The 26002-nt window shown below is 38.8% G+C and overlaps 1 protein-coding gene across 1 annotated transcript in view; it reads left to right on the top strand.

The window, feature by feature from the left end:
* The window catches only part of si:dkey-92j12.5 (multiple PDZ domain protein), a 60990-nt gene extending 37722 nt beyond the window's left edge, over positions 1–23268 (top strand). The window contains exons 22-44 of the mRNA XM_017425813.3: positions 1832–2029; positions 2554–2731; positions 5748–5858; positions 6220–6285; positions 6797–6868; positions 7361–7460; positions 9313–9521; positions 9891–9982; positions 10055–10178; positions 10268–10366; positions 11172–11246; positions 11358–11702; positions 11967–12050; positions 12922–13115; positions 13927–14074; positions 14199–14270; positions 14493–14589; positions 14687–14727; positions 14925–15047; positions 16057–16161; positions 18943–19046; positions 19262–19385; positions 20450–23268. Of these exons, the coding sequence (XP_017281302.1) occupies positions 1832–2029; positions 2554–2731; positions 5748–5858; positions 6220–6285; positions 6797–6868; positions 7361–7460; positions 9313–9521; positions 9891–9982; positions 10055–10178; positions 10268–10366; positions 11172–11246; positions 11358–11702; positions 11967–12050; positions 12922–13115; positions 13927–14074; positions 14199–14270; positions 14493–14589; positions 14687–14727; positions 14925–15047; positions 16057–16161; positions 18943–19046; positions 19262–19385; positions 20450–20596 (2908 nt within the window). The 3' untranslated portion in view covers positions 20597–23268. The remainder of the gene's footprint in view (positions 1–1831; positions 2030–2553; positions 2732–5747; positions 5859–6219; positions 6286–6796; positions 6869–7360; positions 7461–9312; positions 9522–9890; positions 9983–10054; positions 10179–10267; positions 10367–11171; positions 11247–11357; positions 11703–11966; positions 12051–12921; positions 13116–13926; positions 14075–14198; positions 14271–14492; positions 14590–14686; positions 14728–14924; positions 15048–16056; positions 16162–18942; positions 19047–19261; positions 19386–20449) is intronic.
* The last annotated feature ends 2734 nt before the right edge of the window (positions 23269–26002 follow it).

The following is a 26002-nucleotide window of genomic DNA, read 5'->3' as shown; positions in this document are numbered from 1 at the left end:
TCTCTCGAGTGTTAAAGGGCAATTATCTTTCACTTTAATTATCCTTATACTCAAGGAAGGATTGCTGCAGGATGCAGCCAGCTTAGTGTCTGTATTTTCTCCTCTCCATTCCACTCTGTGTTGAATCTCTGAGTTATATTTAGCCATTCGCTTATGGATCTCAGTGCTGACTGTCAGCAAAAATGAATTGTTTCGCTTCTGTCTGTCCCTGTTTTCACTCCATCTTCAAGCCTCTTTCTTTCTCCTCCCACATTCACTCCTATTACTCTCTGCAGTCTCACTTCAGTCTTATCTTTCAATCACGTCTCTCTCTCTCACACACACTCCGTCTGTGCCCACATCTGTCTTTCATCTCACTCTCAGTCGTCTTGCTTGGTTCTTTTCCTCATTGTGCTTCTCCTACCTGCCTGGTTCCTCTCTTCTTCTCCTGGCCGCTCTCTTTCAGAATCATTTGTTCTGCCCTCTTCTGAACATTAACTGGCTACAGACTCCTGCTGTGTAGATAGCACTACTATCACTCACATCCTTGGGCTTATTACAGCTCTACACCGTTAAACATATTCATGAAAAAAATCTGTTCTTCCTTACCTTTTTCCTACACACCCTTACACAATATATATATATATATATATATATATATATATATATATATATATATATATGTGTGTGTGTGTGTGTGTGTGTGTGTCTGTATGTATTAACATTCACCCACACACACATAAACCATGAAAAACAACCTTGCTGTGACTTCACTGGCAGAAAATATATATTTTCAGGGATATTTGCACCTTAATCAGTGCATCTTTTCAAGGCTCCACAATTCATTGTCAACCAGAGTGACTTTGTGCCTCGACCTAAAAAACAGGAAATTACACTCGTATATCGATGGCAGTTCTGCTTTAGTGATGTTGTCATCTATCTATTGTGTTATAGAAGCAGAGGTAAAGGATGTTGGGTTATAAATTGAGTGAAATCTTACTTCTAATGTATAAGGATCTCAACAACCAAACTCCATCTTATATTAAAGATGCAATTGTTCCATATTTTTCTAGCAGAGCACTTCGCTCTCAGACTGCAGGTTTACTTGTGGTTCCTAGAGTTTTCTAAAAGTAGAACAGGAGGCAGAGCTTTCAGTTCTCAGCCTCCTCTCTTGTGGAACCAACTTCCTGTTTCTGTCACTGAGGCTGACACTCTGTCTACTTTTAAGACTAAGCTCAAGACTTTTCTTTTTGATAAACCCTATAGTTAGAGTTGTTTTGGGTTTCTTGAGCTATCCCTCAGTTCTGCTGCTATAGGCTTAGACTGCTGGAGGAAAAACTGACCACATTTCCTCACTACACTGTACTGTACACTGCACTGTGCTGCTCAGGATGGGGGATTGTGATAAAGTAAAGATGTAATGCAAACTGCTGGCTTCCTTAGATAACTTTTGCTAATTGGCATTTCATTATGTACTTTATTGGGTTGTATTGCTTGATAATATTAATTGAATTTACTGCAACTGGATTTGAATTGAATTTATGATTTGGACTTGTTTTTCTTTTTCTTTTGTATAGTGTCCTGCAATGACTTTTGTTGTTAATTGTTGCTGTATAAATACACAAAACTGAATTGAAATTTAATTAAAATACTGTAAAAATTATGAATAGTTTAAGAAAACACATAACATTGAAAAAGCAGCTAATTCCCATACCGGACATATAAAATAATGCTACAAAAGCTTTTTTTTTATTATTTACATTTTTTGGTCAATGAATGATTGGGATTTTTAGACTGTGTCTTAAAATCTTGTTTTTTCTCCATGAATGTTTTTGTTTTTGTCTGCTACTAGTTGGCAAATTCCAAAATATCTACCTCAAAAAAGTAAGGATATTGGAAAAAATGGAGACATTGCGAAGGAGACCAGTGACAAAATGAATGCGGACAAAAAATTCCTGAAGCCAGATGTGCAGATAATGGTGGATGGTAAAGAGGAAGAAAATGAAGATCTCTGTTCTCACACCACATTGTCTTGGGATCAGCCTAAAAGGTTAGTAAATCAACAAATTCAGTCGCAACTGTCAATGGACTTCCTTCAAATCTTTCCATTTTCTGCAGTTTTCAAACTCTGCCTTTCAAGACTTGTGTACTAGAGAAGGCTTTACGTAATCCAAGACTGCTCAAATTAGGTCCTCAGTGGGATTAGAGCAGCACAGCAGATTTACCATGCTCAAGTTTCTGAGGTTCACAGGACGTGACTACTTTCCCAGCTTGTATTTATTGCATTTGTGCCTCCATCCCACTGGGATAAACCACTAATTTGCCATGTACACAAAAAGCAGCTTTTGTGTTGCTCCCTGGCAGATGATAGTTTATTGTTCTGACTTAATCTCAGAAAGTGAAACTGCAGTGCTAAGCAGCAAACAGTAGGAGACTTAAAAAAGGAACACCCACCAAAATAATTCTGTGTACGCATTTTTGCAGTATTGCACTGAGGACACATTTACCACCTGAGTTTTTAGAAGGATCATCAGCTGTGCAGTGTTTGAGAACGCCTCCTGCTCTGTGTTTCAGCGTGCGGCTGACTCGAGCACCAGGCCAATCCCTGGGTATCAGCATCATGGGAGGCAGAGGAATGGGCCGAAGACTGAGCAGTGGCGAGATGATGAGGGGTGTCTTCATCAAGCACATCAGCCCCGACAGCCCGGCAGCACATAATGGTACCCTCAGGATTGGAGATAGGATCCTAGAGGTTTGTGTGCATATATGGACCTGACATGTGTGTCAGTGGGTTACAGAGACAGAGTAAGACATAACTGAAATTGGAAGAGTACATTTGTGTGTTTATGTGCAAAGTATTGAATATGTTCAGATGTTCAGCTGAAATTAAAATATTTCTGTTCTTTTCCTCTACATTACAAAATAACACAAAAGGAAAAACAGTGTTTGTCCTGTTTGGACTTGGTTCCAAAGGAAAAAAACAAAACAACATAGTATAATCATATAGTGCATGTACAACCCATGTTCTAACGTAAAGGAATTGATAAAACATAAAAGCAATTATAAAAATAGTAGCCTTTTTTAAAGAAATGCCTATTGCCTACCATCCTGCATGTCAAAGTTTAAAGGACAAAAAAGATCTTAGGCAATTTGTTACAGCTTGGAAACTGTACAGGGAATGACTCTCAGCTACAAACACACCAAAGTCCAGCTCAATATCTGAAAAAAAAAGACAGCATTTTAGATATTTTTGTGTTTGCTAAGGGCATTTAGCTGTTATGGCCATCTTGAACCAGGTTGACTTCAAATGTGAATCAATTGTAGCTGTACGTCCAATAATTAATTTCAGAGCTTCATTAAAATCTGTCCACTACTTCATGAGCTATTTTGCAAATATACATACAAACAAACACACACAGAGGCAATTAAATGATTGTCCACCTTTCATGGCGATAGGCAAACAGTACATATGTTGTGGCTGCAATTTGGTGTTGTCATCTCTCTTATCTATCAATCATAATAACTGGAAAATATGAAACGGTAATAGGGAATTGCGTTGTCTAAATGTTGAGAAAATTATGTTAACTTGTTGTCTTTATTAGGAAAAAGGTTTGAGGTTTAGCTAAATTGCTGTTGTTGTACAATATAGGAGTAACTGTAAAAATAAGTTTTTATCTCTTGCATTTGTCATCCCTACTCAAGTGCAAGGAACAAAATCATTCTTTACCTTATATTACTGTGTATAAAACACAAGAGTGGAGACAAAATGTGACCAGTTTGATTGAGACATGATTGTCGGTAACGGTAAGGCTGCAGATTTTAGAGATGCTTTGATGACAAGAAAAATCAGGGGAAAACAGCCACACATATTTGAAGTGACAGATACTCTGCTGGAAAACATTTTTTTCACAAATGTGAAAATCAGAATAGCAGCAGAATGCACAACATGTTGAACCTTGAGGCGAACAGGCTTTAACAGAAGAAGACCACATCAACTTCCACTTGCATCAGCCAAGGAGAAAAAAAAAAATTCTGAAGCTGCTGTGAGCACAGACTCAACAACAGTGGGCAGATGAGGGCCGGAGAGCATGTCATTCTGCTGTACCTTTGTTGAATCTGTGTGTACAACACAAACAGACAAAAAAAGTGGTCAGCTGTTAGAAAAGTTGCCTCATCAGTTGCTATATCAATGTCTTTCTAAAGTTTTGAAGGAAAAAATAATAATTAAATGGTTTTCAGAGTGGAGATTTTTAAAAACTCAGCTCCTTGTGGATCCACGTGGACAAGTGATATGCAGCTTTTCAGAAACAATGACATAGGAGCCTATTTTGTCTATTCTCTTGAACACTTTGTGCCCTAAAAACAAACGTATACAGAGCTTTTGAATGTTTTTTTTTCTGGGTCTGTCTCACTTTACCCTGATCCTGTCGCTGTCAAATTTGATTATGTACTGAAAAAAACAAGTAACAGAAGAGACTGTAAATGGTAGAAAAAAGCAGAATCTTTAACCAAGCTGAGCATGTTTTTCCTCTATATTTTGATGTCATCATTTTGGACATTCTTGCCACATAGTGGTGCAGCATGGGTATTTCAGCATGTAATGAATTATGTTTAGATGTAGACTTGAAGGGTGATTAATTTCTAATTTGCCATTTTTAACCAATTTTTAAAATAATCTACATCAGCCAAGGCTAAGCATGCTAAGACAGTTAAACAGATGGTGCATCTGTTGGTGGCAGGCTAAAAACCCTTTCTGTCAATGTGATTATTTACTAATTAAAGATGTTTACTGTCCATGGGTCCTAGCCAAAGTCAATACCTCAATGATCATCAGTCATGTCTATTGGTCTGGTCTTTAACACATCTATGATATGGGGAGTAAGTTGTCTAAGGGGCCCTTTACATATAAAGCAGTAGATACAGTGTACTGCTTTCAAACTCACGTATATGTACTGTATGTGCAAAATGCTCTATGCAGCATTGAGCCTACAGAGTGTCTAGTGAAGACAGCTTTGTACATTCAATCATAAGGTATAATACACATAAACATATTGGATTTTGTGTGTCCACAGTCGCTGTGGTGCTTTAATTTGGTTTTAGTTTCATGAGTCTCAGTATGACTCTCCAATACACAAACCGGTTGTCCCATCATTCTTTACTTAGTCTGAGGTAAACATGGAAACAGTTGTGATACAAGTGCAGCTTCTGAACAAGCTTAAACTTTTAAAACTCTGAAAATATTCTGAACCCACACTCCTGCTTGCTCTTTTTCCTCCTCCTTGGTAATTGTAATTCTAGGGCTTTTCTTTGGCAATCCAATAAATGCACATTGCATTCAAATTGCAGCTGCCAAAACAAGCTACTTCCTGTGTATCTGTTCAATCTCCCAGCAACTACCACTGAACTTTGGTGCAGTTTGCAAGTGTGCACACTACTCCTCTGCTCTGTAATCTACTCCAGCAACAAGCACAGACCATGCTACTTTTTTATTGTCCTATAATAAGACAAAACAATTAGAATCTAGATATGTCTAATCCATTGGTTCTGAGTTTTATGATATATCTTCTGTTCAATATCACATCCTGCTATAGGCATTAGACCCAAATGTAATACATTACTGTTTAACTGGTGTGGAGTGGGCTAAAACTGGCCCATCATCAGCTCCCCTGATGTCTAAAAAGCTGTATCAGTCAATGAAAAACCCTAACAGGTCAAGACGTAACAATGTTTGCAACAATTATGCTGTAATGTCTGTTTTCTTCGTCAAGGTGAGTGGTGTGGACTTAAGAGATGCCAGCCATGAGCAAGCAGTAGAGGCCATCCGCCGGGCCGGAGACTCTGTGGTCCTTGTAGTCCAGTCAGGACAAGACAGATCTCAGGTAGTGTTTCTCAGACACAACAAACATCACGACTTTCTAAGCTTGTAACGCTTTCTGCAGTCTACTGTACATTCAGATATGTATACTTCTAATTGTAAAACAGCTGGATTTCTTGAGACTTCTAACAGTTTTGCACTCAGTTTCAACACAAATGTTAAACAGCAATTTCAGTGTGTGTTGTATCAGAAAGCACAAGGAGATGTGCATCAATATTTGTAACAGTAAAACATGATGTTCCCAAGACAGATGAGATATTAAATAAAAGTATCTTTTTACTGATAATATAATCAAAATTGTACTCAGATCTCACAGTCCTATAGGTTTTCATCTGTCTGTTCTACATCTTGTGTTTCGCCCACAGTCTCCTAATCCCATCAATCATGAAAGACTATCTCCAACACCGCTGTCCAACACACACAACAGTAAGGTAAGACTGCTCCTCTGCCAACTTTAGGCATCACATTAAGGTCATTAGAGATAAATAGGTTCAAGATTTGCTCCAGCTTTGATTAAATGATTCTTCCTTTTTTAAGTTGAAAGATTATTTGCATCAAAATATAAACTTAACACTGACACACTGAGGTAAAGAGTTGTAACTACATTGCTTCCCTTTTTCTTTTTCTGTTTTTTTTTGTGAGTGTGTTTCAACCACTATGTCCAAAACTTAACTTTTCACTGGAACGAATGACAAGCTGTCATTTTTTCTTCTAATTTCTGTTCCCACACAGTTACTGATGTTTGGCAGTGTTTGACAGCAATGAATCGTGAGCGTTATATATACACCAGATTATATATAGAGCGATGAGTCATTAACACCTACACAGAAACCCAAAAGGACTGAAGAAGAGGGGTTTTTTGGTGGCGGAGGGGGTGGAAAATTTCTGTTTTGGTAGCATTTTTCTGTAGAACTATATCTGTGTTTCCCTCTGTGATCCTAGGAAGCAGAAACTCTCGGCAGTCTGTTCCTTAGTATCTCCCATGCAAACCCCTTTACTCCCACACCCTTTAAGGTTCGTACATTTATGTGTGTGTGTGTGTGTGTGTGTGTGTGTGCGCGTTACCACATATATGTAGTATCCTAAAAGCAGCCTTGCATTGATATCAAAAGAACGTGGAAAAGAAAGTAATTAAGGTGCATATTTGTAAATAGAACCCCTGCAGTTCAAAATCCCTTGCAGCTACCTTGTTTGTTGAAATTCTTTGTTATTTTCTCTTTGATGGAGATGCATTGCTCTAAATAGAGAGTGTGTTCTTTTGAAGTTCTTTTTTTCCCATGCACTAGTAAGTTTGCTACAAAATAATGCATGATTCCAGCCATCTTTCATCTTATTTATAGCTGACATTAAAAACTTTTGTTCATTAATTCATCCTGTTCGTCAGTGTTTCCCTCTGCTTCATCAAGTGCACCGAACATGCCTCGGGGGTCATCCAGCTCGTGCCTGAAGGACCCCTGAGGCATCTCAAACTCTGCCTTTTCAATAATGCAAAATCTTCTCCCCAAGGCACCTTTGCCAACATCCGATAGAATGGATCGGCGAAGCCCCATAAATGTCACAGCACCAGTCGTGGCGATGGCTGAACACAGGGACGACACCAGCAGGAGTAAGTGTGTATCATAAAGACGTCACGGAGACATAAATAGTGATCCCGAAAAGCCAAGAGGGACGGGAGACATTCCACATACACACTCGTGATGAGAGAACAAGCTGATGCTCATACTCGTAAAATGTCACGGAGCTCGCAGATGTTAATTTTTACAATTTGGAACATTATCTTAAACTGTTTTCATGACATTTACAAGAGACGCCAGCTGGACAAGACAGTGAATTTGTTTTGGAAGCTTACTAAGTGAATGATTTGACCTGGAACTATCTAAGCAGCAGCCATGATAACAGACAAATTGTGTAAATGTTAAGGAAATGTGCCTCAATGCTTCCTTTATCATCTCATTCGGCAGCAAAAACACTGGATCTTCCTGAATGGAGAAAAAAGAAACAAATCTGGCACCACAGTTTCATGCGAGCTTAAAAAAAAATGGTGCTTAATTATTTTCTCAAAGAAGATTTTGAAGCTTAACTATAGCTTTTGCCCTGCAGAATGTGTTTTCTGAATTAACTTGGAGCTAAATGCAAATTTGGGTGCAAGAAGTTGTTGAATTGGACCATTAGTCTTTTTTTTATCACCCACTGCTAAAAGGTGAAGGCAGACAAACTAATATGCACACACACACAAATATAAACATGAGCAAAAACATTATTGTCTGTATATTTGCCCATGTTTGTGTGTGTGTGTTAACAAAATGTCTCATGAACCACTAAACTCATTTTAATGAAACCTACAGAAAAAAATAACTGTAAGTACTTCTATAACTATGGTCATCTATGGTCACGAGCTTTGGGTAGTGACCGAACGAACGAGATTGCGAATACAAGCGGCTGAAATGAGTTTTCTCCGCAGGGTGTCTGGGCTCTCCCTTAGAATTAGGGTGAGAAGCTCGGTCATCCGGGAGGAACTCAGAGTAGAGCCGCTGCTCCTCCACGTCGAGAGAAGCCAGTTGAGGTGGCTCGGGCTTCTGGTGAGGATGCCTCCTGGACGCCTCCCTGGTGAGGTGTTCCCGGCACGTCCCACCGGGAGGAGGCCCAGGGGAAGACTCAGGACACGCTGGCGGGATTCCCCCCGGAGGAGCTGGCCCAAGTGGCTGGGGAGAGGGAAGTCTGGGTCTCCCTGCTTAGGCTGCTACCCCAGCGACCCGACCCCGGATTAGGGGAAGAAGATGGAAGGATGGATACATCTATAACTGATTAACGTTTGGCGTCAACCTGATTCAAGATGGTCACCATTGCCAACTGACCTTAAAAAGCACAAAATTGGATATAAGTAATTCAGTTCTTTAAATATTGATGTGGGAATAGCTGAGACGAATCTACAATACATATTCTGAGTGCAAACAGATTGTGCAAAAGCTTCATTTAGAATTTTGCAACTGACCTTTTGGAGTCAGCGCTGTCTATGTGTTAGCAAAATGTCTCATAAGCCACTGAACTAATTTTAATGAAAACTTTTGGAAATAATCACACATATACTCACATGGGCACATCAAAAAGTTTCTAACCCCCCCCCACTGAGATCCAGGCACAAAAACATACAGTATATCCACAGGTCAGTTAAACTTTAAAGGGCATACACACATTCAACCACACATGCTTCACACAGTATACAATTATATTATTTATGTGCATTGAACAGAAACACTGACATTGTCCTCCTTTCCCTCAGCAAGTGTGATATGCCTGCCTGGTGTAATGCAACACACACACATACCATCCTCCAGGGTGTAATGCTTCTCCACATGCCTCCAAGTGTCAGTCATTAGATGTAGTAGGCCACACTTTTTGGCTGAGCCACTATATTCCTCCCCTAACAACCTCCTGTTTGTTAACACTCTCTCTCCTAGAGAAGATGCTTCAGCGCTATGGCAGCCTGTCAGGGAAGCTCCACATGATTGAGCTGGAGAAAGACTCCGCAGCTCATGGTCTGGGAATTAGCCTCACAGGCAACAAGGAGGGCTCCAGGGCTCGCATGAGCGTCTACGTGGCAGACATAGAGCCTCATGGGCCTGCCGGGTTGGACGGGAGGATACAAGTTGGGGATGAGCTACTAGAGGTAAGAAGGAGCGTAAAGGAGAACAAAGATTGTTCAAGATTACCCATTGGTTCCTTGGAAAAAAACTCAGTGTCAAAGTGATAGGTTGTGATTTGGCTATGGATAAAATGAAAAGCATGAAGTAATTGCACAGTAAATTTATCATTCGAATTGTTATTGGGAGACTGAACAAGCTAGAAATCATGAGGAAATTCAGAAATCTTATGGCAAGGTGGAAGGAAGAATAAGTAAAAGATTGCAGAAAGAAAAGAATATAGGAGATGGATGGATTCAAGGGAATGACTTCTGGGGAGAGGGTATTTCCAAGTGCTTAAATATTAGGCTTCTTGTTGTGGAGGAAAAAAATACTTAACATTATGCTTCTTTTAGATTAACGGACAGATCTTGTATGGTCGGAGTCACCAAAATGCATCTATGATCATCAGTAATGCCCCAGCTAAAGTCAAGATCATTCTTATCAGGTAAAAAGACTGAAAATAAATCACAATTTTTACTGAAAAGGAGCAAGGTTTTAATATGTGTCCTATTACTAGAAATAAGGCAGGTCAGCTGGTGAAGGGAATCAGGAAAGAGTGTGAGGACACCCTGGACTCCCAGCCAGACACTGCAGAGGGTGAAGGATTTTCCAGAGACGTTGAGCACATCATCCTACCTCAAGTATAAAACAGTCACTGCTGTTGCTTGATCTGGCTTTAATTTGTCATGGCTGTCAGGCCTAAAGCTGTGCATGTCACATCTCTCTCCAGGACCATGTAGGGCTAGGCCTTTGGCTTTGCCTCAGTGAGGACAAGTCCAACAGAGGAGTGGTAGTCGGGTCCCTAATTCAGCACGGCACTGCCAGTAAGGTGGGACTTCCGAAAAAGTGTTAACATTATAATATTAATATTCAAGATTTATATTATTTCATTGCCAACAATACTAAATTTCAGTTATTTAAGTTTTGTGTATTTTTAAGTTTTATCATATTAATATGATTCTATGTATTTCAAATGCACTTGTGTTTATCATATCTGCTGTGACGAGGGTAGAAACACAGTCAAAAATATCAGTCCTAACACAGAACCTTGTGGAACTCCAGTCAATTTATTTAAAGATTAAATAAAAATATAAGAATTATGAGTCAAACCAGAAAAAAACACTTTAAACCATAAATTATGACATGTGATGTAAATAATTTTAGGCAAATAAATCCAAATTCATTGCTGAAAGCAATGTTTACTTTATAATATAGGTGTCATCAATGTAGGGCTCACATTAATCCTTACAACTGCAATAACTTAATTAGTTTTTAAAGTATTTTTAGCACATGGGTTGCAAATTATTTCACAGTTTTTTTCAATCCATCTGTCCTCGGTGGTTTGATCAATAATCCTACCTTTATCAGATTAAATACATACTTTAATCTAATGGTTCCTGTGTGCTTGTATTTCTGGAAATGTTAAAACTAGATTCAGTTCCAAATGTTGGTTGCTGCTTTGTAGAAAGGAAGTTGTCACGTGTTAATAAGCTTTTATGTTTGGCCCCAGGCAGCACAAATGCATATATTTATCCAGAGGGTGTCTTTGATTTTTAATCCCTTTAATGTCTTTTAATCACACATTTTCATACATTCTTCCTGCTTAACATTTTTGTTCCTGTTTCTGCATGTAGGACGGCAGAATAAAAGTTGGAGACAGAATCGTCGCAGTGGGTGATGAAGCCGTGGCTGGACTGTCAGTGGAAAAGGTTTAAACACACACAGACACACACACACACACACAAAAATACTGCTTAATATGCTCTTCAAGGTCAAGATGATTCAATGATTTATGACTCGGCTGTCCTCTTTATATTCAGGTGTCCAGTTTGATTCTCAAACACCGGGTCACTGTCAAGCTCTCCATCAGTCGTTCCAAGAGTGTCTCTGTCTCTTCTTCTCTTCCTCTCTCCTCTTCACTTTCCTGTCCTTCCTTCCTCCCTGCTGCTTCTTCTGAAGTCCTTCAGCTCTCCCCAACTCCCTCTTCTTCTCTCGATGCGATGCAGACCTCTCCAATGGAACGCTCTGAATGTCTAAGCACCCCTCCCCCAAATTCTGACCTCCGGGGCTGCCCAGTTGTCGCTGGGAGGGAAACAATCATCGAGATTAGTAAAGGAAATTTGGGCCTGGGCCTCAGCATAGTAGGAGGCTGCGACACTCTGCTGGTGAGAACAAGCAGCTGATATTTGAAATCAACATTTTAATTAACCCTTCCAGTCAAGGATCATTTGTTATATTTTGTACAAATTATGCAGCAACATCTAAACCAGAAAATAATGTGTAATCGTTTTTTTTTCTTTTTATCCGTTCTTGATAATCAAAAATAAACAACCTCACTGCAACCAATTAGACAAAATGAATGTGCATAATTTTTTTCTTTTGTCACATTGTTTTCTGTAATGATGAGGGATTTCTCATGTTTACACCAGGGGGCAGTAATAATCCATGAAGTGAATGATGGAGGAGCGGCGCAGAAAGATGGAAGGCTGCAGGCTGGAGACCAAATACTAGAGGCATGATGGATAAACACTCTCACACACACGTTAAAACAAACAAGCATGCAACTGCAAATTTATTATGAGTGGGCAAGTTTTATAAAAAAACGTGTATATATTTATTTTAACAAATTTCTAGAACAATTTTAGGTATATTTGTTTGTTTGTGTTTCTATTAGCAAAATTTCTCATGAACCACTCGGCTGATTTTGATGACACTGAGTTATTAGATGCACATCTTCAACTGATTAACTTTTGGAGTCAAGCTGGACCCTACAGCAAATTGACCTTAGTGAATACAAAAATGGCTGTAACTCAGCTAATTTAACAATTAGCGCACTTATTTTTGGTATGGTAGTAACTAAAAGTCATCCCCAACACATACTCTAAGCGCTAACAGATCAGACAAGATCTGTTTATAACTTTGGGATTAATCATCAGAGTTAACCCCTGTCTGTCTGTTAGCAAAATATCTCATGAACCACTGAACAGATTTGAATGAAACTCTCAGAAAATTATTATTGTACATGTATAACGGTTGAAATTTTGGAGTTGACCTGATTTAAGATTGCTGCAACAGCTAATCATCATTAGTAAGTAAACACATAAATGCGTATAACTCAGATATGTTTACAGATACTGGACCATACCTCAATGTGGTAGTAGCTGAGAGTCATACTCAACACTTATCCGAAACACTAATAGATTGTGCAAGATCCTTGTTTAAAACTTTGGCATTCAAGGCAGTGGATAATATGCATTCCTTCATAGAGTGCCAGTTTCACTAATGGTTACTTTCTAAAAGTAAAACACATGCCATGACTACCTTTTCAATTGCCATTACTTAATATACCTGCTTTAAAGAATTTTAATCTGTTTATCTCCTCAGGTGAATGACATTGACCTGCGGCAGGCAACGCATGACGAGGCCATTGCTGTGCTGCGGCTCACCACGCAGCGTGTTCGGTTGTGTGTCTTCAGGCATCAGGAGGCCTACAGGGAGGAGGACCTGTGGGACGTCTTCAGTCTGGAGCTCATACCTCATCCTGGAGAGGGACTGGGATTCACCACGGTGGGGAAGAGGTAAAGCTGAGCTGCTCCAACTTATCTTAATCAGTTCGCAGCAGAAACCCATGCAGCTTTGAGTCCATTTTATAAAATGCTAATCTCAATTATTCCTTGCACTGTAAAGCTATTATTTGCTTTCCTTTCCTTCTGAAATACATCCTTTAGGTACTGTGTTACTTTACCATGAGTGGCATCTCACTAAGCTGCAGTTTTTGGAGACTAGATGGTGAATGGCCTTTGCAAGGGAGCTACAAAATGTGTTGAAATGTTCCCAGGGGTTTCACAGGGGTATTCGATTCGCAGAGGCAGAGTCTTGTTGCTTGACTCTTAAAAATGTGAACCCTCCCATGGCCTTTGGGTCAAATTGACCTGAAGGCACAAGGGCTTCTCTACATCTCGCTTTCTCTCTCTTTTGAGGGCTTCGGAAGGGTTACAGAGAATTTGTGACAAATTTTCTCTTAAAACAGTGGCATAGTCATCACAGGCATCTTGAACCCTTCTCAAGAACACTAAAACTGTATTTTGACAAAAAACAAAACAAAAACAAAAACAAAAAAAAAAACCTTTGACAGAAAACATCCAAGCCATTTTTCTGCTCAAAATCAGCAATAACGCAGAATTTACTGTAACTGCAATAGAAAATGTGAGATACAGGCTTTAGGTGCTGATATAGCCTCATAAATTGGTCTTTTTACTATTATTCCTAAAGAGTTTAGTTGTGCTCTAATTCTTCACAATCAAGTTTGACATCACAGAAAACTGCAGCCTTACAGGTCGAAGATTAAGCTCGGATCAGCAGTTTTTGACTCCAGTTCTCTCCGTACAGCAATGACACGGGCATATTTGTGTCAGAAATCATCAGAGGAGGCGTAGCAAATTCAGATGGAAGGTTGTCGCACGGTGACCAGATTCTGTCAATCAACGAGGAGGATGTTCGTGCGGCGTCTCAGGAGCACGCACAGAAGCTTCTGCAGGTACGACTTGCTCACACTTAGTTACCTTACAAAGATTTCTGTGTTTATTTACACATGCATACATATATAGTTTTAAATTATTTATTTGCCTCAACCTTCCTGTCACATGCTGTTTTACTCTCAGAGTTGCACTGGATGCGTTCACCTGGAAGTTGCCCGTTTTAAAGCTGGGGTGCAGTACTCTAAGAGATGTCAGGTAAACTGTTTCTCTTGCCTGCTTGGGGTTAATCAGCGATGGGAAACTAAATATAAAAATGCATGAGGCTATCAGACAATACCAATGCAGCAACAAGAGAAAGTGCAATGATAACTTTGACTTAATGCGCCATTTCTGTGTAGTTCAAGTGTGAGCCCTCTGCATCATTTTAACGGTATTATTCTGTAAACGTAGGAATATTTTAAGTTTTGTTTTATCCAGAGTGAAGACTCTGACTGTTCCAGTCTGGCACCCACAAGTGGATGTGATGCAGCCTTTGGCCACCAGAGGGAGACAGATAACAAATCAGGAAGCTACAGTGTGTCCTTTTGATAACTTTTTCTCACTCTTAAAATTAAAATCATCTCCATTTTCTTTCAACAAAACCAATTTTTTACTTTTCTTACTTCTTGCAGTGCTGCAAGACCCTGGCATCAGAAAAGTAACTGTACAAAAGGTAAACAAACGTTAATAATGTCTGACCAATTTGTGTACAAGAAAGAATCTTGTGTTGTTAAGGATTTCATACTTGTAATTCAGGAGACAAGGTCAAATTACAGATAACCAACTAGGCTAGGCTAGGCTAGGCTAGGCTATATGTTTATTCATGCATTAAATGACAAGGTTTTTACTGTATGTTTGCTTTTATTAAAGGATCCATGTGACAATCTGGGCATCAGTTTATCTGGAGGACTTGGCAGTCCCCATGGCAACGTACCTCTTTTTATTGCTACCATGGATACCAATGGACTGGCTGCCAAAACACAGGAGTTGCAGGTGAGCAATGGTTACATATATATTTGTTTCAGTCATAATATGGTGACAAATCATCTTTGATCATTCGTTCCATTAAAGGTTCACCAAAAAATGAACTAGTCACATACTCTTTCAGCTCATATATAATAGGAGGAGGAAGTTTTGGACAAAAGGATATTTATGATGGATGCAAGCTATTTCAAACATAAATAGCTCATTCAGACCAGTGATTATCAATTGGTGGCCCGTGGGCCACTCCAGACTCATTAAAGCTGCACTTTTCAAGGTCAACCTTGTGTTTAAAGCGAGTGCGACATTTTCTATTCCCTGAACATGAGCTAAAAGTTTATCTTTCTGAAACTTACAAATGTCTTTCAACAACATACAGGCTCAATGTATATTAAACACACACACACGCAGACACACACAAATCAGGTTAGTCAACTATGTGTACAAAGTTGCACATTGTCATTTCTCAATGTAACACTTTCTGGGTATTTTGCAAGAAACTTACTACAATAAATATAATCATTAAAATCATTAAAACAAATAATAAAACGTATTAAATATAGTATAAAATATTACTAAACATACTAATTAGCTGGAGCAGCTAATTTTGGCTTTTAGCTACCATTTTGCTTCCTTCAGCCCTACCAACTCAGATTTAGCTTCTTCAGCAGATTATAGCGAAGTCTCACAGAAAATGCAGTTCCTCCAGTTTTATTTTCCCTCTTCACAGAGTCCGCAAAGAAAACTTCTGGCCCTTGCATGATTTTTGTTGGTGACTTCTGCTTTAGGATTAAATCATAGACTCCAAAAGCACAACATCTGTGAACATGAACGTATAAAAAAACCTTAAATAAGTAAAGTTTGAGATAAAAAAGAGTGCAGTGGATTAGGTTTGAATATTTCTCAATGGGCTTTTTCTCAAAAGCAGAAGTAAAACTTTGAGCGCATCTGTATGTGTGTGTGTGTGTGTGTGTGTGTGTGTGTGTGTGTGTGTGTGTGTGTGTGTGTGTGTGTTGTTCAGACCGGAGACAGGATCCTCAGCATCAATGATGTGTCCACTGAGGGAATGACTCATGACCAGGCTGGAGCCCTGCTGAAGAACACCACCGGAACCATCACTCTGCAGGTGCTGTCACAGTGAGACATACTGTAGTCAGTGCGTAATGACCGTCAGCCAGGATCTCTCTGTGTGATAGCGTCAGCAAAATTCTTCTTCTGCGCTGTCAAAGAGAGACAGTAACGCTTCATCGTCTGCTTACCTTAGGTCTTTTTTTTTTTTTTACTTTTAGAAAAGTCCACAAGACTCTGCTGAGAATAGGAACAGGTCTAATAAAAGACTTTCACCAGGAAGAGCGCTCACATCTGTAAGGCACTGGAAAATGTGCTGCAAGAGAGAAAATGTACCTTTTTTTTAAGGAATTGTGTGTAAGTTGGGAATTATCCTGACATTCCTTTAAGGAACGCATATCAACTGTCGCCTTGCATAGTAAAGTTTAAACAAATATATTATGGGATCTGATAGCCCCCAGTTAATGTTGGGGATGACTCTCAGCTGCTAAAAAGACAAGTTTTAGTTCTGTTGATGTTTAACTGACGGAGTTGTAGTCATTACTGTGTTTGCCAGGGTTGATTAGCTGTGGTGGCCATCTTGAACCAGCTTGACTCTAAAGGTTAATCAGTTGTGGGTGGGCATCTAATAACTACTTTCTGTGAGTTTCATTAAAATCTGTCAAGTGGTTCATGAGAAATATTGCTAACAGAAAATCCAAACGTTTATATATTATTGATATACATCTAATGATTGCTTTCGGAAATTTTCATTGGATGTTTTGCTAACAGACAAACAGGGTTTACTCCAAAACTTAATGCCAAAGTTTAAAAAAGAGAAGTTTGTGCATGATCTGTTAGCACTTGGAGTACGTGTTGGGAATGACTCTCGGCTACATCTGCACATAATTTAAGGTTAATATCTGTAAAACTGAGTTCTAGTCATTTTTGTGTTGACTGAAGTTGCTCAGCTATAAAGGCAACCCTCTCGAAACAAGATGACTCCAAAAGTTAATCAGCTGTAGATTTTGCATCTAATGATTACTTTCGAGGAGTTTCATTAAAATATGTTCTGTGGTTCTTATATTTTACTAACAGACGGACAAACGCACACTTGTGCACAAACAAAGAGGCAAATACACGATCACCTGCCTTTCATAGCAGAGGCAATAACAGTATTTCAGGAGGCAAAAATACATTCATGCAGCAGTAGGGTGTAGGGTTGTTTTCCAGTTTTTATTAGATTAAAATGAGAAAAAAACACAAACACATTTGGATCTTTTCAGAATAGAACATGTTGCCAGAGACAGTAACAGTTGCCTGGAGGTCTGAACAATTGCAAACAAAACTGAAATGTCATTAGGTTTCAGTTCAGTTATTAAGTATGGTACTGCCAGTTTCCCTGGAGAAAGAGCGTCTGCTGATAATATTCAGATACTTTAAAGAAAGAGACTATGCCATATTGTCAGCTACAGTGCCTTGCAAAAGTATTCAGTTCCTTGGATGTTTTCTGCTTTTATTGCTGTCATAAATTAGTCATGATCCCTATAAATTGGCCTTCTTTACAAAAAAATATTTTTAAAAAACCCTTTAGTGTCAAAATGAAACAAAGTTTCTACAGAGTAATACCAATTAAATAAAAATATTTGATGTAAAATAGGAAAGTGCATAAATATTCACCCGCTTTAAAGTGACTGTCCTAATTCAACTCGGAGAAGAGAATATTGAAAATTGCGAGTCAGGGGATGGATTCAAAAGGATTTCCAAGGTCCTAAACATCCCCAGTAAGTTCTGTTAAATCCATCATCAAGTAATGGAAGGAATATGGGACGTGTAAATCTACCAAGAGCACAAACTGAGTGACCGTGAAGGAGAATAGTGACAGAGAGACCACCAAGACACCTGTGGGCACTCTGAAGGAGGTCCAAGCTTCAGCAGGTCAGATGATAGAGACTGTACATATAACATCTGTTGTCCAGGTTCTTCAGCAGTCTGAGCTTTATGGAAGAGTGGCAAAGAGAAAGTCACTGCTGAAGAAAACTTTAGCAAGGCGCCTTATAACTTGTTCTGAGCCAGAATGTTTGTCAATAACATGAAAATGTGTTAATTTGTGTAGATGGTGTTTCTTTGTGTGTCTGTGAACAATGCTGTGTTAGTTATATCAGATTGACTTCAATAATTTCAGTAAATCTTTCTTTCTTTGTTGACTTGACTTTCGTGTTGACTTGTTGATTCACGTAGCTCTCACACTCCTGCTGTTTGTTCAGATTTTATACAGTTATTTGAAATGTGTTTTGATCAGATATTTGAGGCTAAAATAAAATGTGAAATTAAACTGTGATTGACAATCTGACAGTGGGCTGACGGTGGGCTGGGAGGGTGTACGGCCCCACATTCCTAGCACACAAACTCTGGCCTTAAAAACACAATATGGCAGCAGCCAAAAAAAAACCTGACATTTTGGCTCCAATTTTGGACAGTGGAATGGAAGTTAATAGAGCCGCTTTGCATCTCTCACTACTTTAAATGCCCACAGCAGGTTTCGATGATCGTGACCAAGTCGCTAAAGCACACCTGTTACATCTTTGATTTACAGTGTTTTTTTTATATTGTGTGGTCAAAGTTAAAAGTGATGTAAAGAGAACATCAGACATCATATTAGATCATTACTTCATATGATTAGTCTTTGCTCTGGGGTGCAGGTTTTTATTGTTTCCGACAGAAAGTCATACAAAGAAACAACAACCAAATGCCTTCCTAAATAAAGGGAATACACATGTCCGAAGTGTCCAGAATTTCCCTGCCGTACTGTTTATAGTGTCATAACATGTTGTGTGTGTTTGTATGTGTATACGACTAGGTGACAGCAGGGTTTGATAGATGCAGCCCACAGAATCCCAGCGGTGAGGATGTCAGGTCATCAGACCTAACAAGCAGCATGACCCGCTCACACAATACCTTCTGGTAGGAGTCTCTTTATGCATGTCTCCAGGTGCTCTGCTTTCTGGCTTTGCCTTGTTTTTCCTCCTGGTTTGATCACTTGAAAAACAAAAAAAAGGACTAAAGTAGACTGCAGCTCACTTTACTGCAGAGCTGATGCAACATGTGCCTTCAAAAGGCAGACACGGCAGCATGTTTGGGAGTGTACAGACATTGTTCCACATTCTGATCTTCCACAGTCCCCGCATGTATAAGACCATCACCCTGGAGAGGGGCTCGTCAGGCCTGGGCTTCAGCATCGTAGGAGGGTTTGGCAGCCCTCACGGGGACCTGCCCATCTACGTCAAAACTATTTTCAACAAGGTGAGAAAACCAGCTTCTGTGGAGGGATGTTCTTATCTTTTAACATCAAGTCTCTCTGGATTTTTTTTTTCAACATTTAGATCTGGGGAACTTCTTCACTTAAAAGAAAATGTTTATATAAGAGAAAGAAATGGAGAGACTGACTATGGTTTTCTGTTTGTGCTTGGAACAGCTGGTGAACAAGAACGTCTTGTTAGTTAGTTATTAATTCTCACTTGTAGTTGCAGAACTCATTCTCTCTACAGTTGGGGACTTTGCAAATGGAATAAGAAATGTAAATGTACAATTCGTTAGTTGGTTTGAACCTTTTAGAAAGCCCCAAGTGCAGAAAGAATGCTTTTGAGTGTGAAACATATTTAACAGGAGACAGACCTCAAATACAGGTTGGTCAATCAAGTGATCTAACCTCCCTGAAATAATCACTTACCTTACAGGAGAATTGCTGCATTTATAGGATTCCATGTTTCTCCAAAGTACCAATATACTCATCTGCATCAATAATACCTTCACTAAGATCATTTCATGGTCACTGATGTACCTGATGTATGCTCAAAGAGGCTGCTGCATCTCTCCCCTAAAACAGTGTGGATGATTCTAACAAGTCAAACCTCATCTGACCTCTCTGACCACACATTCAGTTTCCTCCTATGTTCTATGGAACATTGCACTAAAATTTGTTTGACGAAAAACTTCACCTGTGCTACAAGATATTTTAATCTCTTATCCTGTATCTACTGACTGTCTTATCCCCCAGAACAGCGTTACATCTGTATTCTAAAATAAATATTAATGCTTCTTTGAAAATTTTCCAACTTTTTTTTTTTACTATAATCTTGGCAGTACATTTTACATCTGCCTAAATTTGCTGAAACCAATGGAGTTGATATGCTTGGACACTGATTAACTTCATAGACCACCCCTACTACAACTTAAAATGTAACACACTCTAGTCGTTTTTGCCTTTCAGAAACTTTCCCAACTTTTCTTCACATTTTTGCAAACCACGATTGACATCAGACTGGTGAAATAAGTGAACTCTAATTTAATTCTCTCGCTCTCGAAAGGGGGCAGCCATTGAAGATGGCAGGCTGAAGCGTGGAGATCAGATCATCGCTGTGAACGGGCACTGCCTGGAGGGTGTGACTCACGCCGAAGCTGTGGATATCCTGAAAAAGACCAAAGGAACTGTAGTCCTCACCGTGCTCTCCTGAGATGAGGATCACTGTGGCCCAATTTGACTTCACCTTCCCAAAACAACTCTGGATGGAGCTGCCTTGTTCTTGGAGGACTGAGGAGAATCATGGGTGATAGAGGGAAAATCTAACAAGATCTGTATTTAGTTTGGAAACGCTACCTCTAACCTCAAACACAGCTCATGTGCTTTTATATCTCCGTATGTGATATGGATTTTCTCACCACAGTCTTGAACTTAAAAAAAAATGGTTCATAAAAACATCACACATAAGATTTGCTAATATACATTTACATACTTAAATTTGGTGCATTCATGTGCAGTATTGTCTATATAAATACATCTATGAATAAACTGCTGTTCACAGATATTACGCTGATGTAGACTAACAAACACACGTGATAAAAACAAGAAAACAAAGTGTCACATGTGCAGTATTTATCCTCTCCATCGACCTCTGTTCTATCAGAGGTGAACTCCTCTAAGACCCACAACATGCCAAGTTCTTCTGCCAATGTTTTTTTTATGGCAACAACGTCTTAGATTGACTTTCAAAGCCTAGTTTCTTCACATTCCTATATCACAGTGATTAAAGATGTGTCATAATTTCCAAAAAAAACTGATAATTAGCAATAGTATTCACCTCATGTTACAGTTAAACACACATTTTGTCATGTCTCTTTAAAAGCAGCTGCTTGGAATGAAGTCATTTTCAGTTGTGTTTTCATAGTTTCAATCTGAAGCTGCTGCTTTTTGAGACTAAAGGAAAGGTTCAGCCAAACTGAAGTGGATTTCTTTGTAAAATTAGGTTTATATCACATCTTCCCTGTTGTAAATTGCCTCTTGAATCGCCTCAGTTTGCAGCAAAAGAGTTTAATTCTGGCTCGATTGAGGTGATATTTATTCCAAATTAGCTAAGACCTAAGATTTCATAGAAATTAATCAGAATGCTATTTTATAAACCTTTTAACTGCTGCCAATTTTTTGTACAATTTTGAAAAGTTTTAAAGAATTTTGAGTTTTAGAAAGACAGCAATCCATTTTGAAGTGTGTTCTTTGGATGTACTGATGAGTTAATATTTGCTAGTTCCTATAGACATATCATACTAATAGACCAAATGTCATTGTTGGGAATTGAAGCCAGCAGGAACTGTTTTTATGTAGCTATCGTGTTGTAGTTTTGGAACCAACATCTGCACAATAGTGATAGGGGGGTTTAAGTCCCGCTTACTTTCCCAATCATGGTGTTACATGAACTTTTTTTTTCAATAAAACAACTAACTGCAAATAAACATATTAGAAAAACAAATATTTGAACTTAGAACAGCAAGGTAAAAACTATGTGATTCAACATGGTACTGTATGTCCCATTTGTTTACATGGAGGGACAGGACTTAAAACTTGAAACTGAAACACGTCTACAGGGAAGTTGGTCCCTTTCAGTTTCAATGTTCAGGTTACGTTCCAAGGTCTATATGTTTTTTACAGTTTATGCTTCCAAAGTGGATTGCTGCCATTCTAAAATAGTTCCAGTCTCTAGAATTTTACAGCAGTTTATGCAAACACTATTATTTAAGCTTTTACTACACCTTTATTTTTGCTTTACGTAGTTATTTCATAATAATTATTAGAAATTTCCTATTCGATGTAACCTCTAGATGACCCAAAAGTGTTACATGTTGCCACTGCTCGTGCTTCTTAAGCTTCTAAATAACCACAGAATTCTATGAAAGATACCTAAAATAGCTTTTGTATAAACCACTGTCAAATGTTTTAAACTGAAGGTGTTTTAAAACAGCAGCAATCCAAGTGTGTTTATTGAAACTAGCTGCTGGTTTAGATGGTGGTTCAAGGATTTGGACCCAAATGCAGGCGGACACAGAAGGGCTCAAAAGAAAACTAAATTATTTAAATTAAGACAAAAACAAAAACCTGTCATGACAGCAAAAACTAAAAAACAAAAACTTACAGATTGTTGGGTTCACAAGAATGGCGACACGAGGAAACCTAAACAGTGCATGTGTGCAACAATGAACCAGTGACAGGTGGAGGCTGAGGAAGTGATTGGGAATTGGACACAGGTGACTGATTACAAGCGAGGGACAGGTGCAAATGGGTGCGGCAGGCTGACAAGTAATGAGCTGAGGACACGTGAATAATGACGGGACACAGAGGGCACAGGGAGCAAAACAACACAACAACTTACATTTTAAAATTAAACACGGGGAAAACAAGAAACAAAAGAAACTCAAAAAATAACTCAAATCCTAACACTAGCCAATTATTAGCTAATTTAGACTGGAATTGTTTTAAGGCAACAGTAACCCATTGTGTTCAGACTAGCTATTAGCTCATCAGTCAGGTCAGAATTAAACTCTTTTTCTGATCTGAGTTTGTTCAAAAAGCTGTCTACAACAGGTAAGATATTTTACACAGAAACCCACTTCAAGATGGCCAAACTTCTCTTCTGAGTGTTGCTGTAGTGTCATGTACAATCCTTATTTAGAAACCCTCTATAAAACCTTTTTGTATAATTTTATTCATATAAACTGTTTTTGTGTAATTCCTATTGTTTAATTTAAAATGATTCTCATAACCAGATGACTCACGCTTGTGTGCATTATGTAGCACTGTATTTCATCTAATCTCTGTATTAAATGTCCTTTTGTTAGAATTTTGTATTAAAAAAAATCTACCACCTCTATGATTTATTTACTTAGTTTTTCTGATAACCATATATAAAAGGTATGAATGTGTGTTTTTAATCACAGTCAGGAAAACCTCATTGTTTCTCTTTGGACGTTTTCTACAGGAGGTCTTTCTCAGAAACTGTCCCGGGATAAGTAAGATGATGTCACACTTTTTGACTTCCAAAGCCACAGACTCTCAATTACATCACTGGTTGAAGTGGTGACAACTTAACAAACAATACTATTGCCCACAAATGTCTCATTTAGGAAACGGGAGTCATCTCAGGAGAGCCTGTCTGGAGCCTTTGCATTAATCGAAGCCATCTGTTCACATTGCAAGCTTTATTGAAAGGCAGCCATCGCAGTCTGCTTCATCCTGGTCCACAAGAACAGTTGCTTGCCTGCTTGTATGAGAATGGTTATTTAGAGTAGAGGAATGACAATAAGGCCTTTGTGCATTTCAAGTTGGTTCCATTCTTTGAATCTGAAAAACAGAGTTTTTATAGTTATCATTTGTTGTTTGAAATCTAAAATACATCAGCATTTCTTCAGAGTAGGTGAGTGAAGTGTGTTTCGGTGAGGGATTGGTGCAGTTAAACATTTCTTCTTTTTCACAAAGGAAAAAAAAAGGATCTGGTTTTCCCATGCAGTGTCAAACTTCACTCCCCTTAATATTTATGAGGAACATTCTTGTTGACTTCTTCGCCACGTGGCCCTTCTCACCTTTCCCACTGTGTTTGTAAAATTCAGCAGGTAACAGATTATGTTCTTCAGCTCCAAACACCCTCAGTGAAGTTGATACTGCAGCATAAAATAAGTCTCCTGAGAGTAGGCTCAAACGGCACTAACGATCCTCAGTCTCAGGAGGGTAACCGTGGCCAAATGATTGTTCTGTGTGTGACTGCCAAGTCTGCCCATATTCATACAGCCACGGGAATGTGTCTTTTTGCTGTCAGTGTAACCCGGCGCTTTGGAAAGAACAGCCAAAAGTGATTTAGGACTAAATGAAAAGGATTTTTTTTCTTTTTTTAGGATATCATCCTGCAGTGCAGAAATGCCAATCCAAAGTTATTCAATCCAGTGCTGAGTCTAGAAATTCTGCTCCTCTCAAAGCAAGATAAAAATATCCCAACAGGAAGAATCTGAAATGACTGTACACACCGAAGTGTTCCTGTTAATTGCAGGTATAAGTTTAGGTGGCACCATCTTCACGCCATTCCCCAGCTCTGAGCTGACGTTATCACAAGGAAGTGAGCTGGACTCGCTGGAAACTTGGTACATCCAACCATGAACACCCATGTCAATCATTTTCCCTCTGTGTCATCGCCTGAAGCCAAAAAATAATTACACTCAGTCAAACAGTTACTGAAGGCAGGCACTGCACATCCCGGGGGTTAGGAGTTTGAAAACTTTCCACTTTTATTGAACAATAGTATGCAGGTTAAATAAAAATTTCCATTCAGAATATCAACTTTTCACTCCTTTAGACAGTAAAGGAATAGTTCACGTGTTTTGAAGTGGGGTTCTGTGAAGGGTTATAAGAAATTAATATCTTACCTGTTGTAAATAGGTCTTCGAATGATCTCAGCTTGGAGAAACAGTTTAAATCTAAACATACTGATGAGATAATGGCTTGTCTGCGCAGGACCTCGACTAAAGCAGACTGCTTTTGTCTTAAAACGGCTCCAATCTTTAAAAAATATGCAACCCCAATTCCAATTTAGAATGCACTTTTGCCTGAAGAAGATGGCTGCATTTCTGGATGGTCATTTCTGGCTTCTTCTTTGCATGATAGAGATTTAACCAGCATTTGTGGCTGGCATTGAACTGTGTTTACAAACAATGATTTGCACAGAATCAGACCCAATTTTCATGCAGTACCATCTGAGGCCCCAAAGATCACTGGCATCTAATACTGACTTTCAATCTTGTCCTTTGCACACTAAAGCTACGTTCACACTGCTGACAATTGCGACCCAATCCAAATTTGTTTTGTCCCTAAGCAACATATATCAGAATTTTACATCCTAAGATGAACATGACAAATCAATTTTTTTTCATATCATGCCCAAGTCTTTTTCGTATGTGGTACTGAATCAGATACATATCCAATGTTTTTCAAAGTGACCGCAGTGTAAACATAGCCAAAGAGTTCTGTAATTTTTTCTTTTTAGGATATTATGAACAGAAAGTGATAGGATTTTCAAAGTCTTCTCAGTATTCCACTGAAAAATCTTTACTTCTGAGAGATTCAGTCTCTCTAAAATGCTCTTTTTATACCCAATCCTCTTACTGACTATTTGCCAGAATTGGGGTTATAGAAGTTCATGCAAAAGCTATTTTATTAACCTTTACATGGCTGCTCATTTGGCTTCAGTTATTGGTCAAGATGCTCATCCAGGTACTTGTGCAAGGGAACTTGCATAGTGTTGTTTTTAAACCAAAAATGCCATATAATGGAAAGTGACTTCACACCCAAAACAACCCATTTATATTGTACATATTTCTTTGATTGCATTTCTTTCAGAATGTCTCAGCAAACAGTATATCTAGTCTTCCAGTTGATGCTTTAGAAGGATATACTAGGTGAAAATGATCACTTTGAGGCCCTTACAGGTTGTCCTTATGGGTAAGATTAATCAATGACTTTGATCTTGACCCTGCTTGTACATCATCATCCTTCCTCTAAATTAAGGTAATTAGAGGAGCTATCTACAATAAGTAAGATAGAAATG

The sequence above is a fragment of the Kryptolebias marmoratus genome, linkage group LG3 (genome assembly GCF_001649575.2).
Source record: "Kryptolebias marmoratus isolate JLee-2015 linkage group LG3, ASM164957v2, whole genome shotgun sequence".
NCBI classification, from domain to species: domain Eukaryota; kingdom Metazoa; phylum Chordata; class Actinopteri; order Cyprinodontiformes; family Rivulidae; genus Kryptolebias; species Kryptolebias marmoratus.
Note: the sequence above shows the minus strand (reverse complement) of the source record. Positions and strands in the feature narration are given on the sequence as shown.